This window comes from Corapipo altera, unplaced genomic scaffold (genome assembly GCF_003945725.1).
Source record: "Corapipo altera isolate COAL_440 unplaced genomic scaffold, ASM394572v1 206, whole genome shotgun sequence".
Classification (NCBI taxonomy): Eukaryota; Metazoa; Chordata; class Aves; order Passeriformes; family Pipridae; genus Corapipo; species Corapipo altera.
In genome coordinates, this window is record NW_020885032.1 from 614275 (window position 1) to 630320 (window position 16046).

Genomic DNA, 16046 nt, shown 5'->3' on the forward strand with positions numbered 1-16046 from the left:
TTTAACATCCTGCTCTGCAGAGGCTGCTGAGCTCTTTGGGCTGGAAGTCAGCTTGAAGAAGACACAAGTTCTCTATCAGCTTGCTCCTCAGGAAGTCTTCCATCATCCCCATATCACCATTCCCCCGGACTCAGCGTTGGTGAGGCCACACCTCGAGTGCTGTGTCCAGTTCTGGGGCCCTCAGTTCAGGAAGGACATTGAGGTCCTGGATCAGGTCCAGAGGAGAGCAACGAGACTGGGGAAGGGAGTCAAGCACAAGTCCTATGAGGAGAGGTTGAGGGAGCTGGGGTTGTTCAGCCTGGAGAAGAGGAGGTTCAGGGGAGACCTCCTCACTCTCTACAACTCCCTGACAGGAGGGTGTAGCCAGGTGGGGGTTGGTCTCTTTTCCCAGGCAACGATCAGCAAGACAAGAGGGCTCGGTCTCAATTTGTGCCAGGGGAGGTTTAGGTTGGATATTAGAAAGAATTTCTTTCCAGAGAGAGTGATCAGCCATTGGAATGAGCTGCCCATATTGATCATCATAACTGGTCTACTCTGGTCTCCAATTGGGAGGTCTGGAGACACACCATCTATAACGCTGCTGATGCTTTTGAGAACGCACACAGGGTCACCCTTGAGGAGAAAAGACAACGCAGAAAGAATCGTGTCTTGCAGAATTTACCACCCAAGGAGTCTTTCTGCTGTGCCTTTTGCAACCGGATGTGCCTGTCTCGTATTGGCCTTTTTAGCCACCAACCACTTTGGGGCATCATCAGGACGAGATAAACAACTTAGAAAACTGTGTCTGAAACATCCCAAAAATTAAGTTGGGATTTTGCAGGTTCCCCCACACACACATTGGAGTAGCATCACCTCTGAACTGGTCTGCAGAAATTTGGGATCCCAACTCTTGGATCCTTCAAGAGGAAGAAATAAACGGATCGAGGACAGAAGGGAGAGTTTGCTGAGATCTTTAAAACCTCCATCCCTGTCTCTCCCAATATATGGGAATGTCGATTAAAGCCGCTCTCGTCGGAGCACTCGGTAATTCTCTGCCAGGGAAGCCAACGTCGACAGTTTTCCCCATTTTCTCTGCGACTTTGGAGATGACCACGCCCGAGAGCTGGAGAAATAATGGATTTGCTCCATCCATCGTGAGTTATGATCCCAAATTCTGCTCTGAGTTCCCAGCTCCAATCGCTGCTGCCTCTGGGATCATGGGATGGTTGGGTGGGAAGGGACCTTCAAGGTCATCCAGTTCCACCCCCTGCCGTGGGCAGCGACACCTTCCACTATCCCAGGCTGCTCCAAGTCCTGTCCATGGACAATTCCAGGGATGGGGCAGCCACAGCTTCTCTGGGAAACCTGTGCCCACCACCTCCAATCCCAAGTTGGGTTGTAGGACAAGCAACGCCCAGCGACGGATCTCAAGCTCTTCCCAACGGTTTCCATGAACGCCACAAGAGAGGTTGGGTGAATCCCTCCCATTCCCACAATGGGCTGGACTTCCCAAGGAGCCTTGGGAGTGCAACCAAAAAGCTCGGAAGCGACGGAATTTTACTGTGGCAGGTCAACCCTACAGTTCTGTGTCCTGCGGGAATTGGAGATGGGAATTATCACGGACCCAACGGGGGACACGTGACTCTATCCTGCAACTCAAGGCCTTCACTCAACCCTTGGTGAATCCTCAAGGATTTAGGGAGAAAGGGATAATTTACACACCAAGAGCACACCAGAACCGGCACCCGCGGCTCCGGAATAACATGGAAAATGTTCTCCCATGGAGGGGGAAGCCAAGGGGCCATGGGGACAGGGAGGTGGCACTGGATGGTCTCATCCCTGGAAGTGTCCAAGGCCAGGATGGATGGGGCTTGGAGCAACCTGGGATAGTGGGAGGTGTCCCTACCTTGGAACTGGATGCTCTTCAAAGGTCACTTCCAACCCAAAGCATTCCATGATTCCATGAACCGGGTGATGAGTTGGGTCAACTGGTTGGCGACTGATGTCCAAAAACCAGGGAGAGAGCAAAAAGAAGCTGGAAACCAAAACCCAACCAGCACGAAAGGAAGGAAGGAAGGGGTGAGATGAGGAGGTTGGCGTGTCCAGGTGACCTGGTACATCATCCCAAAATCCTGGTCGCTGGTAGGGATGGGGTTTCCTTCTCCTCTTGGATGCTCAGCCATAGATCTCGTTTCCCTCAGGCAGTGGCACTTGGACCCACCACTGTTGCTGAACCCCCTTTCAAACCCAACATTCCCCATTTACCAAACCCTACATCCCCCTACTTTACCTTCCAACCCAAAATCCTGAAGGATTTAGGATACTTGAAACCAGGGAAAAAAAAATCCTTGCAATGGCAGAACCATTTCCATTAGAAAAGATCTCCTGGATCACCGAGCCCAACCTTTGATCCACCCCCAGCCCAGAGCACTGAGTGCCACATCCAGTCCTTCCTTGGACACCTCCAGGGACAATGACAACGGAAAATATTTTCCTCCCAAATCCCTTCAACGCTCCAGGCCACGGAACAGACCAAAAAAACCCCCAAATAAACAGGATAAAAACAAAGCTCAACAAGAAAACAAAACTAAACCACCCGAGTCCTTTCTCCTGAGCCGGCATTTCTCTGACAAATGTTGGATTATCTTGTTCTTTACTTATTTATAGAGCTGGAGGGGTTGGATTGTCCCTCAGGACGAGCCGTGAAGTTTTTGGGAAGACGTGTCAGATTCTTTGCAGAAAGGTGACTTCTGTTTTCCACACTCGCAGCAGGATTTTAGGAAAAAATCTCTTCAAACTGGGTCAGCGCTCGAGTCGCAGCTCGGGGGTCTCTGAACACGAGAATGAGGACTCTGCACTCCCAAAAATGTGGCTTAAAAGCGCCTCTGGATGTCCAGGGTTGGAGTCTCCTGCTGGAGTTCAGAGAATCCTACAATATGTCTGACTTGGGACACACGAGGATCACGAGTCCAACTCCTGGACATCCCAGAAATCCCACCACATCCCATCTAAACCTACTCTCTACCAGCTTGAAGCCATTCCCTCTCATCCTGTCACTCCAGGTCCGTGAAAAAATTCCTCCATCTTCCTTTTCTGCTCCTTTCAGGTCCTGAAAAGCCACAACTGGGTCACCCCAGAGCCTTCTCTTTTCCAGGATGAACAATCCCACATCTCCCAGCCTTTCCTTGGAGGAAAGGTGCTCCATCCTTCTAACCAGCAACTCCAGGAGGCTTCAGCTGCCTCTGGACAAGCTCTGTGACATCTGGACATCCCCACTTGCTGGTGGTCACATCTCCTGACAACCCAAAAATTCCACCACACCTCATTTAAACCTCCTCTCTGCCAGCTTGAAGCCATTCCCTCCTGTCCTGCACTCCAGACCCTTGCAAAAATTCCCTCTCCATCTCCCTTTTCCACTCCCCTCAGGTCCTGAACAGCCACAATTGGGTCACCCCGGAGCCTTCTCTTTTCCAGGATGAATGATCCCACATCTCCCAGGGATAGGGAAAGGTGCTCCATCCTTCTAACCAGAAACTCCAGAGGGCTTCAGCTGCCTCTGGACAAGCTCTGTGACTCCTGGACATCCAGAAATCCCACCACATCCCATCTAAACCTACCCTCTGCCAGCTTGAAGCCATTCCCTCTCATCCTCTCACTCCAAGCCTGTGAAAAAATTCCCTCTCCATCTCCCTTTTCCTCTCCCCTCAGGTCCTGGAAGGTCACAACTGGGTCACCCCAAAGCCTTCCCTTCTCCAGGCTGAACGATCCCACATCTCCCAGGGATAGGGAAAGATGCTTCATCCTTCTAACCAGCAACTCCAGGAGGCTTAAGCTGCCTCTGGACAAGTTCTGTGATTCCACCAGGACATCCCCATTTCCTGGTGGCCACATCTCCTGACAACCCAAAAATTCCACCACACCTCATCTAAACCTCCTCTCTGCCAGCTTGAAGCCATTCCCTCTCATCCTGTCACTCCAGGCCTGTGAAAAAATTCCCTCTCCATCTCCCTTTTCCGCTCCCCTCAGGTCCTGGAAGGCCACAATTGAGTCACCCTGGAGCCTTCTCTTCTCCAGGCTCAACAATCCCAAATCTCCCAGGGATAGGGAAAGGTGCTCCATCCTTCAAACCATCAATTCCAGGAGGCTTCAGCTGCCTCTGGACAAGGTCTGTGACTCCCGGACATCCTAACTTTCTGGTGGCCACATCTCCTGACACCATGGGATCCACAGGAAGAGCTTGGAAGCATCCACCAAAACTCCTCCCGACGGAAAGAGAACGTGAAGGGAGGGGACATCCCTTCACAAGTTTTTTTTTTATTTAAGGGATGACCAACCTCAAAGTCAACGGGAAGCAAATCCCAGCCCTCGGGAGCTGCGCTCCGGCAAAGCGGAGGGAGGGGAAGGGGAGGAGTGAAAAAGGAGGATCAATAAATCTTCCCCTCATTCACGACGATCCGGAGCTCTTATTAAGTAAATTAATTTAAGTTAATTTAACTCGATCATGACTTCCCGATCACGGTGATTTAGTGAAGAGGGGGGGGTGGAAATTGCATTAGGAAAGGGCCACACCGGCTTGGATGGAAGGAGGGAAGAAAATGAGATCCACTTAGGAGCGCGAATTAATATGGAAATAGCGGGTGTAAATTTAACCTTATCGAGAGAGGGGAAATTATCTTCATAAATTGGGAGGAATGGGCCCCGGGTCGCTTATAAATCTATTTAAAACCAAAATATTACCAAAAGTGGAGGAAAATTAATTTCAAATATACTCCCACCTCCTCGCCTCGAGGCCAAGTCAGCGGCAGGGCAGAGTTTAATGCAAGCCGGCGATGACCGGGGGGATGGAACTCATTCCCGAGGGATCGGGATCAGGTGCCTCCTGCAGCTCTCCCTGGCACTCGTTTCCCAAAGCCACGCCCCTCGTCACCCTATTCCAGTGATTTCTTGGCAACAAGGGTGACATCCTGGATGCCCCAGAGCGAGTAAAACCCTGGGATGTCACTTCTGGACATCCCAAAAACTGGATTTCACGGAAGGAGTTGCTCCTCAGTGGCAGCTGGGAAGAAATTTGGGAGCAGAGTGCGGCACCACCGGTTGAATTCCCACTTTTGGCTTAAGAATAGGACGTTAAAAATATCAAATTATTATAAAATATTATAAGTATTAAAATCAGAATGTTACAGAAATATTAAAAATAATTAAAATAATTAAAAATCATTAAAAATAATTGTCCAATCAGGAGAGAAGATAAAACTCAATGTCCCGCCATCACCGGAGCTGCTCCACGCTTTGGGAAGAGTAAGGAAAATCGGGAAAAAAGGAGCTCCTTGTGGCAGATCCGTGAGGATGCTCCGAAGGACGGAGAGGAAAAAAACCCTAAAAACCACAGGAGAAGCGTTTTCCACGTGCTCCCTCCAGACAGGCCTGATGATGGATCGCCCCCAACGAAGGTAATTTGGGATTTACGGCTCCGTGAAACCACAATTGTTTTAATTTGCTGCCGGCGTTTCATCCGGATCTGTCTGGAGCAGCTGGAAGATCTCGGCTCCGTCGTTTAACGGAGTCGGAGATGGATAGGGATGGAATGGGAATGAGGTCATTCTGATGGAAAATCACTGCTGGGTTGGGCAAGACCCACCACCCCCATTCCAGAGGCTCCTGCTCCGGTCCTGCCTGATTCCCATTCCTGAAGCTTCTCCCCTTCCTGTCTCTCACCACGGATCCTCCATCAGATGACGACGGGAAGAGCCGGAGCGGAACACGAAGAGCAACAGACTGTTCTCTGGTAATTAAGGCTGAAGTTCATGAAATCTTGGAATGGTTTGGGTTGGAAGGGACCTGCAAGATTATCCAGGTCCAACCTCCTGCCATGGGCAGGGACACCTCCCACCATCCCAGGTTACTCCAACCTGGTCTTGGACACTTCCAGGGATGGGGCAGCCACAGCTTCTCTGGGAAATCCATCCCAGCCTCCCAGGGAAGAATTCCATCCCGATATCCCATCTAACCCTGCTGGCATTTTGAGGGGGATGACGAGTCACATCCAAGCTAAAAGCATCCAAAATCTGAGGTTTAATCAAACCCAGCACTTCCAAAAGCCCTTTTTTTTCCAGCACCAATTATTCCCAGGACCTTCCCGCTCCTACACAACCTCCAGGTTTTCCCTTGGCCTCCGAGATGCCCCCTGGAAACATCTCCAGTCGATTTAGGAAGACTCTGACTCAAGGCTACGGCACCATCCTTGGATGACACCCTTTTCCAGGTGGGTGCCGACATATTTCCGGATGGGAAAACCGGGAAAAGAGGCGACTTTGCGCCGGCACCTCCATCCCGGGGAAGGTTTGGAGCATCTCCCTCCCACCCGACAAGGCGCCGACACATTTATTCTTCCTCCTTCCAGCTGATTTAACTGCTCCAGGGAAACAAGTGATTCCAAGGGGGAATTAATCGGGAGCTTAACCCGATGACTAAAACCATTTTCCACTTGAAGTCAATAAGCTCGGTTTTAGAAGGACTAAACAAACGGAATAACATGGAGCCGGCGTGGGAATTGGCCCGGCTCCCGCATCCCAACAGCTGCATTTTAGGGATGGAAAAATTACCTGGATGTCCCGGGGCGCCTCGTCTTCCAGGTGGGAATGGGGCTGGAGAAGGAGGACAAGGCTGGAGTGGTCACGTTTTTTTTCACGATCCTGTAGCGGGTCTTGATCACCTTGTTGGAAGGGGGGCTCCTGGCCAAGGAGAAGTTGGATCCTAGGAGGAAGAACATGGAAAAAAAAGGGCTTGGAATTCGGGTGCGGATGGGACAGGAGAGATCTCACCGATGGAATTGTTAAGGCTGGAAAAGACCTTTAAAAGGTTTTTCAAGTCACGGAATCGCGGACTAACAGAATATTCCAACCATCAGAGGTTCCGTGTCCAACTTAGGTGCTACCCAACTCCTTAGAACCTGGAAAAGGGATGGAAGAGCCCTGGGATGTGTCAGGGATGGGACAACCCTGGCGGATGGTAACGGGAAGGGCCTGGTGGCCTTGGGGGTGTTCGGTTCCAGCAGCCCCTCAGCAAAACTCCACCAGGGGAATCATGGATTCCCCAACACCTTGATCCCAATATCCCCCCTGGAAAAGGATTTATCCATTCAGTCCGGTATTTTTCATCCCTGGAAGCATCCAAAACCAGGTTGGACAGGGTTTGGAGCAACCTGGGACAGCGGGAGGTGTCCCTGTCCCCAGTAGGGAATGATCTTTCCCTTCCAACCCTAACCAATCTGGGATTCTCCACTTCCCAGGATGACCCACACGCCAGGATTTTGCATGGAACATTCCCTGCAATTCCCAATTCCCAACTCCGTTTTTTCCCCCTCTTGGACAGCGAGGTCATTTTTTTTCCCTGGCTTTCAGGGAATGTATCCAAGGTCCCGACTTTTACAACTTCCAGCTGGAAGTTCCCAGATAATTAAAGCTGACCCTCCATGCCCAGACCCGGCCTTGTCGGTTTAGACCTGATTTAAAGGGTCGGTTGTTTTTCTTGGAGATCCTCTCCATAAAATTCATGGCAGGTTCAGAGGGGAAAAGCGGGAATCGTTATTCCCCCTGGAAACATTGTCCCCATCCCAACATTTCTCTTGGCCAGAGGAGGGAGAATATCTCATCCCACTTAAATTCAGGATGCTGGAGCGGTGTCCAAACAGGAAAAATAGGGAAATATGTTTTGGAGTCAATCTTATTCCTTAGAAATCAGGGAGCAGCTTCCCACTGTCTCTGCAACAGCAGTGACGTCAATCCATGGATTTACACTTTCACACAGGGAATATTTTCCTTCTTGAGCGTTCCCAACAAGTTTGTGTTGGGTTTGGGAAGGAACAGGTGACACAGATTTCCGCTCCCAAACTCAGTCGGACTCCTGATGGTGGGGGAAGGAGAAAACCAGGCTCTGCCAGGACGGAAAAATCCCTGGAATTTTTCCTAATAAAGACATTCCTCGATCCGATACCGCGGGATAAATGAGCACTGAGGAAGGAGCACATGGAGGGATTCACATCCCCGAAAGCCCCAATATCACACAAACATTCCCTTTTCTACAGTTGCAATAAAATTTGGGAAGTGTTTGGGATAAATATCTCACCCAGTTCAGCCTTGGCATTGCTTCTGCCCACGCCACAGGAGGTGGAACCTCCAAACCCCTGGATGAAGCCAAGATCCCAAATCCAAAGGGTAAATTTAAGACTCCTTCTCATCCCTCCAACTCCTATGTGGGACTTTGGCTTAATTAACACATGGAAACAATGTTCCCATGCAAATTATTTTGGGCATCAGCAATTTTGGTCATGGAATCATGGAATGGCTCGGGTTGGAATGGATCTTAAAGATCATCTCATTCCAAGCCTTCTCCCACAGGAAGGGAATGATGCTTCCAAAACCAATCCACTGCTGGGAAAACAGGGAGCATCCCTAAAATCAGAAGTGCTATGAAGCACATTCCAAGGAAAGGTTCTTTAAGTCCTTCACCGGTTAATGTTGAACAGATGGAAAAGCAGGAAGATAAAGGAAGTCACTTCAAGAGCTTCTGGGGATTTGGAATAAAAATGAAAATAGAAGGAATTCTGATAAAACAGGAGGTTTTGTGCTGCCTCCAGTTCTGGGATCTCCAACAGCAGAGGGATGTGGAGATGCTGGAGAAATTCCAGAGGAGGCCACGGAGATGCTCCGAGGGCTGGAGTTCCTCTGTTCTGGAGCCAGGCTGGGAGAACTGGGAATGTCGAGCCTGGAGAAGGGAAGGATCCAGGGAGACCTGAGAGCCCCTTCCAGGGAGAGCTGGAGAGGGACTGGGGACAAGGGATGGAGGGACAGCACACAGGGAATGGCTTTCCAGGGTTAGATGGGATATTGGGAAGGAATTCTTCCCTGGGAGGGTGGGTAGGGGCTGGGATGGATTTCCTGGAGAAGTTCTGACTGCCCCATCCCTGGAAGTGTCCAAGGCCAGCTTGGAGCAACCTGGGATGGTAGGAGGCGTCCCTGCCTATGGGCAGGGGGTTGGAATTCCATGACCTTCAAAGTTCCCTTCCAGCCCCAAACCATTCCACGACTTGGAGAGAGGAGGAATCCCGACTTTGAAGGTGAGAGAAGAAGCGAGAGAGGAAAGATGACAGAGACACGAACTGGTTTTCCATCACAGTTTCCCCATCCCAGGATTTCTTCACTCCCACCAAATTCCTCAGGGCATCGCCTGAACAATTGCCTGACCTTGGACACTTCCAGGGATGGGGTAGCCACAGTTCCTCTGGGAATTCCATCCCAGCCCCTCATCACCCTCCCAGGGAAGAATTCCTTCCTGATATCCTATCCAACTCCACCCTGTGACACTTTTGTCCCCTGGGATGTGTGGACACATCCAGCCCCTCACGGATACAGCCCCACGTCCCCAAACACGACCCCCAACACCAACCACACCCTCAAAGCAGCTCCTTCCCACCGGGAAAAGAGCCACAATCCCACCCCCTCCCCAAACAACACCAGCACAAATCCACCCTTTCCCTCCCCCGCTCCCACCTCCCAAAATTACTAAGCCAGGAATTCACCAGATCCATAATTAACACCTTTTTTTGCCCGAGCTGCCACTAATCAACCCAGAAGCTCATCAGGCAAGAAACACAGGTCCCAAATCGTGGTTGTCTCCCCCTCCTCCTCCTCCTCCTCTTCCTCCTCCTCTTTCCCAAACCGGGTTGGCACCTGGAAAACTCTATTCCCGACGGTAATTGGATGGTGCATTCAAGCCGGAGCGGCTCTTTGGGAAGCGCTCCCGGCATTAACCACCTCCTCAAAGAGCCTCTCGGCAGAGCCGCGCTCTCTATTATGACTTGCTTGCCGAGGGGTTTTGTGTAGATAATCATGTTATTTAGCCGGGATGTTGGTTTAATTCCCTTCATTACAGGCTCCCGGGGTTGTAATTTTTCCCTCTCCGCGTGATGAATTCCCGGTGGCACATTTCACTCAAATCAAACACTCCAGGCTTTTATTACAAACAATACCCCGGCGTCCCCCGTTATCAGCCCGGCGCACGCGTCCCCCCCCTCCCCGCCGCGATCCAGAGGTCACTCCTAATGACTAATCGATCTCATTAGCTTTCCTAATTAAAAACTTTACTACCGCAGTGGAAGACAAAGTACAAAAAAACTGCTGGCATCATATTCGGGGGGGATATGAGCCTCGTTTATCAGCCGGGGCCCAGCCTTGCTGAGCTCGGGGTTTCTTCGGAGAAGCGAATCCCGAGCGCAGAATGCCAGAATCCCGGAATGAACCGGGTTGGAAAAGACCCCCGAGATCGGCGAGTCCAACCCGTGCCCCAACCCCACCTTGGCACCCAGCCCATGGCACCGAGTGCCACGTCCAGGCTCTGCTTCAACATCCCCAGGGATGGGAACTCCACCCCCTCCCTGGGCAGCCTATTCCAATGGCTGATCCCTCTCTCTGGAAAGAACTTCTTCCCAATGACTGATCTAAACCTCCCCTGGCACAAATTGAGACCGAGCCCTCTTGTCCTACTGCTGGTTCCTGGGAGCAGAGCTCAAATCCCCCCGGCTCCTCGCTCCTGTCAGGTAGTTGCAGAGAGTGAGAAGGTCTCCCCCAAGCCACCTCCTCTCCAGGCTCAGCCCCCCCAGCTCCCTCAGCCTCTCCTCATGAGAATTGTGCTCCAGACCCTTCCCCAGCCTCGTTGCTCTTCTCTACACCTGCTCCAGCCCCTCCCTGTCCTTCCTGAACTGAGGGCCCAGAGCTGGACACAGCACTCCGAGTGAGGTCTCACCAGTGCTGAGTCCAGGGGAAGAATCACTTCCCTGCTTCTGCTGCCACACTGTTCCTGATCCAGACCCCCGTTCCCATGGAAAGAATCACAGGGTGAACTCCAGTCGTGGAGTTGTTAAGGTTGGAAAAGAGCTTGAAAGTCATCGAGCTGCAGAGGGGCCCAGAGAGGCTGGAGAGATGGGATGAATCCAACGGGATGAGGTTCAACAAGGCCAAGAGGCAGGTCCTGCACTTTGACCACAACAACTCCCTGCAGCGCACGGACAGAGTGGTTGGAGAGAGAGAGGGATCTGGAGGTGTGGATGGACAGCAGCGGGACATGAGCCCAGGGGTGCCCAGGGGGCCAAAAAAGCCAATGGATCCTGGCCTGGATCAGGAACAGTGTGGCAGCAGGAGCAGGGAATGGATTCTGCCTCTGGACTCAGCGCTGGTGAGGCCTCACCTCAAGTGCTGTGTCCAGCTCTGGGCCCTCAGCTCAGGAAGGACATGGAGGGGCTGGAGCAGGTGCAGAGAAGAGCAACGAGGCTGGGGAAGGGTCTGGAGCACAATTCCCATGAGGAGAGGCTGAGGGAGCTGGGGGGGCTCAGCCTGGAGAGGAGGAGGCTCAGGGGAGACCTCCTCACTCTCTGCAACTCCCTGACAGGAGGGGGGGAGCGGGGGGGGGGGTGTCAGGCTCTGCTCCCAGAAAGCACCAGTAGGACAAGAGGGCACAGCCCTGAGCTGTGCCAGGGGAGGTTTTGGTTGGACATTGGGAAGAAGTTCTTTACAGGGAGAGGGACCAGACCTTGGAATGGGCTGTCCAGGGAGGGGGTGGAGTCCCCGCCCCAGGGGGTGTTGAAGCAGAGCCTGGACGTGACACTCGGTGCCATGGGCTGGGTGCCAAGGTGGGGTTGGGGCACGGGTTGGACTCGACGATCTCAGGGGTCTTTTCCAACCCGGTTCATTCCAGGATTCTGTGAGTCCAACTGGTCAAGGCCACCACTAAACCACAGCCCCGAGTGCCACATCCACCTGGATCTCAATCCCTCCAGGGATGGGCATTCCATAGCTTCCAACACCTGAGTGTCCCTCCAGGGAGGAAATTTTCCCTGATATCCCATCAAAACCTTCCCTGGTACAATTTGAGGCCGTTTCCTCTCATCCAACGCTGACCTGGAGATGGGAAATCGGCTGCCAAAACCTCTTCCCAGGGTGGATCCGGGATCCAGCAGCTTAGGAAAGGTTGGATGAAACAGGACCAGGAGGGTCTTTCCTTCCGCTCGGATTTTGCTGCAGGAGGTGCCAGGAATTGGCTCCCTCGGGAAGAGGAAGCAGGGAGGGCAAAAGCAGGACTGGCTCCTGGGATGTTCTGCCTGGAAAAGGGTCTGGAAAGACCTTGTGGCTTTTCAGGATTTGAAAGGGGATTAAAAGAAAATGGGGAGGGACTTGAGACATGGGATGGAGAGATAGGACACAGGGAATGGCTTCCCACTGCCAGAGGGCAGGGAGAGATGGGATACTGGGAAGGAATTCTTCCCTGGGAGAGTGGTGAGGGGCTGGAATGGTATTCCCAGAGAAGCTGTGGCTGCCCCATCCCTGGAAGTGTCCAAGGTCAGGTTGGACAGGGCTTGGAGTAACCTGGGATAGTGGAAGGTGTCCCTAAAAACCATGTGGATGCAGCACTTGGGATTGCTGAGGAACAACTGGACCTGGTGATCTTGGAAGTCTGTTCCAAGCTTAGTAATTCCAGGATTCTGTGACTCTAAATCCCTGAGGAAAGAGGAAGATGATGCCGTTCGGGGTGGATTAGGGAAAAGCCACATTATTGGTGGGGTAAATCCTGTCCAGCCACCACTGGGAAAACCAGGAATTTAAAAAGCAAAGGGAACTTCAGGAGCGCCGATTTCCAAATTTAAGAGATTATTGCTGCCTTTGGAAAAAGATATGGGATGGAAAAGCTTCCTGGATGGGCACAGGAATGGGGAAAAGAACTGAAGGGAGCATCCAGGTCTCCCATCCCTAATCCTTGGCCAACGTGCCCCTTCCCACGTGTGTCCATAGGGTGTCGATGCAGAGCTCTTCCAGTGCTGCCGTTAATCCCGATCGGAGCGGGCTGGGAGCAGTGAGTGACAGGTCCATTGATCTCCTGGCACTTGGAAGCGAGATGAGAGAGCAGGAACAAAATGCAAATTGGGAAGCAGAAGTTGAACGTTTGAGACGTGGCCAGGATCATCCCCGGATCCCGGGAAAACCTCGGGAATGCAGCAAGATCAAGCCAAGAGGCCTTTGGAACTCGGTCATTATGAAACCATCAGGGAAAAACCTCAAAGGAGAGGGCAAAAACCTCTGATAAAACTGGATTGTGCTTTCCAAACGTGAGGGAGAAAAAAAAAGGGATAATAAGGATTATTAGGAAGCACCAGCAAATCCCAGCTCCCCATCCAGGCTCTAGGATGAGCAGGGATGGAAGAAACACAAATTCAGAAGCCAAAGCAGCTCCAAAAAGAAGGGAAAATCTCTGCCCAAGGGTTTCCTGAAAGCAAACACTTCCCAAGGTGGAAATGATCCCTCACCACGGGATTTGCTCCAGGGTTGGAAGTGAAGATCCAGCAAACCCCAAAGCCACTATTATCTTATCCTTGGATCCCAGAACGGAGCGGGAATTCACCCCAAACCACCCCAGGCTGCAGCAGCAGGACAATCCCCAGGGGTGGGGATCCTCTGGGATGGTACGGCTCCAAATATCCCTCTTTTCCATGAGAAAAGGAATCCCTGACCTGAGAAACTCATGTGGTGGTTGGGATGACCAGTGTCACGGAGTGAGTCCCTCGTATGTCCCTCCTGGAAAATCCCACCAGGCCCACGTCCTAACGGATCCGATCCTTCTGCACCAAGGGCTCCCACCTCAGGGATGAAGGGAAGGTGGTGGATGGAGCTTTTCAGGATTTTAGCAGGAATTCCTCCTGGACAAGTTGTGCAGCCGGGAGTGGAGCAGCACACGGAGCGATGGGACAAGAATGGGGTGGATGACGGAGCTCCAAGTGGGGAGAGGGAATGTGGCTGGTGATCCATCCCCAGTCGTGTTCCCAAGCCCTGGAAGTGTCCAAGGCCAGGTTGGATGGGGCTTGGAGCAACCTGGGACAGTGGAAGGTGTCCAGCTGCAGGAGAACTGGAAAACACCCAGCAGTTTAACTGGGAATTCCCCTCCATCTCCGCTGGAACCGGCTCCAGAGGGATCTCAAGCAGGTCCAAGGGCATTTTTGGGGGCAGGAGAGGAGTTTTCCACAAGGGAAAACCTCAACAGCAAGAGGACTGTGGGAAGCCCTGATGGCAAGGATGGATCAGCCTCGATCCCGCTGATCCCCTCGATCCCAACAGCAGATTACAGGGATTGGGGATCCCAGTCATTGCCCTCGGGATCAACCCAGAGCCAGGTTTCTCCAAGCCCCGCCCAACGTGGTCTTGGACACTTCCAGGGATGGGGCAGCCACAGTTTCTCTGGGAATTCCATTCCAGCCCCTCACCACCCTCCCAGGGAAGAATTCCTTCCCAGTATCCCATCTAACCCTGGGAAGCCATTCCCTGTGTCCTGTCCTTCCATCCCTTGTCCCAAATCCCTCTCCAGTTCTCCTGGAATCCCTTTAGGTCCTGGAAGGGGCTCCAGGGTTTCCCTGGATTCTTCCCTTCTCAACACTGGATGTAGAGATGGAAAACAATCCAATCCCTCTGCGGATTATCCCCATCCTGAATACCAAGTGCTTCCCTGGATGGGAAAACCTGTGGATGGGAACGGAACAGCAAATGGAGGGAAAAACTGAGGAAGACAAAGAGGAGTTGGGATAAACCAGGAATCATGGAATGCTCTGGGTTGAAAGGGACCTTCAATACCATCCTGCTGTGGGCAAGGACACTTTCCGCTAGACCAGGTTGATCCAAGCATTTGGAACAGGGATAAATCCATGGGAAACCCGAACAAAAACCCACCACAAGCACCCAGAAGCACCCGGAGGACGACACCCCCGAGCCGGCGCTTTTTGTCCCGACTCCTGACTCGGCCAAATCCCTAGAGCTCCGAAAAAGCTTTGGGAATGACCACGACACTGTTAGGAATTCAGCGTGGAAGCAGATTATCCCAGAACGATTATCCCGGAGAGCATTCCAGATGTTCCCACAGAAGGGCCCAGTGGGAGGCGAACGATGTCACGCCTGGAATGAGCTTCCGAAAGGACCATCCTCGGGAATTTAATTCCCACACTTGTTCAGTTTGGGAGCTCTTTCTGCCGGAATGTAAACGATGCTTAATAGGGAATAAATCCTATGGATCAGCAGTGCTTTCCCTGGGAGCCGGAGCGCGGCGGCTGCTCCGGATGTCACATTCCTGAGAAGGGCGGGATTTGGAGCTGACAGGTTTTAGAGGGTTCTGAACCCGCTGGAATAGTTGTTTGGCCCAGCAGGTGCTTTAGGATGGGAATATTTAGGGAATTAATACCAAATCTGCCCTGGGAATATTTAGGGAATGAATAGTTAATCTGCTCAGATAATTCCATTACATTCACGGATCCCACCAGGAGCAACGCTGGATCGGTGGCTCCCAGAGTTCAACTGTAAGGAAATACCCCTTTTAGCAGGAAATCATGGAATAGTTTGAGTTGGAAGGGGCCTTAAAGATCATGGAATTCCAGCCCCCTGCCGCAGGCAGTGACACCTTCCACTGTCCCAGAGAATATCGGGAAGAGCAGCGTCTTTGAATCAGCAATTCCAACACCAAAATCCAAACTGTGACAGAAACACCGGCAAATATCCTGGGATATTTGGGATATTTGGATTGTGCTTTTCAAACGTGAGGGAGAAAAGTAGAGGGATAATAAGGATTATTAGGAAGCACCAGCAAATCCCAGCTCCCCATCCAGGCTCTGGGGTGAGGAGGGATGGAAGAAACACGAACTCGGAAGCCAAAGTAGCTCCCAAAAGAAGGGAAAATCTCTGCCCAAGGGTTTCCTGAAAGCAAACACTTCCCAACACAGAAATGATCCCTCACCACAGGATTTGCTCCAGGGCTCCAATCCCTGTGCCCTCCAATCCCAAACTACAGACAGAGGCGGGGATGGACGGAGCCAACAAGGTCTCGGTGGGGACAGGAGGACACGTCCCCTGTCACCAGCCCCCAGGAATTCCAGTTCCATCCCACCTCCATTCCCGTGGAGGAAAAGCCCTTCCCGGGCTTCCACACCGAATTCCTAACGGTATCACGGTCATTCCCAAAGCCTTTTTGGAACTCCAGGGATTTGG

General features: G+C 52.0%; 1 protein-coding gene across 1 annotated transcript in view; it reads right to left on the reverse strand.

Moving 5' to 3' along the window:
- The window catches only part of ZC3H3 (zinc finger CCCH-type containing 3), a gene marked incomplete at its 5' end in the record, with an annotated part of 117862 nt that overhangs the window by 69405 nt on the left and 32411 nt on the right, over window positions 1-16046 (reverse strand). Inside the window, one exon of the mRNA XM_027668236.1 lies at window positions 6582-6732. Coding sequence (XP_027524037.1) covers window positions 6582-6732 — 151 coding nt within the window. The remainder of the gene's footprint in view (window positions 1-6581; window positions 6733-16046) is intronic.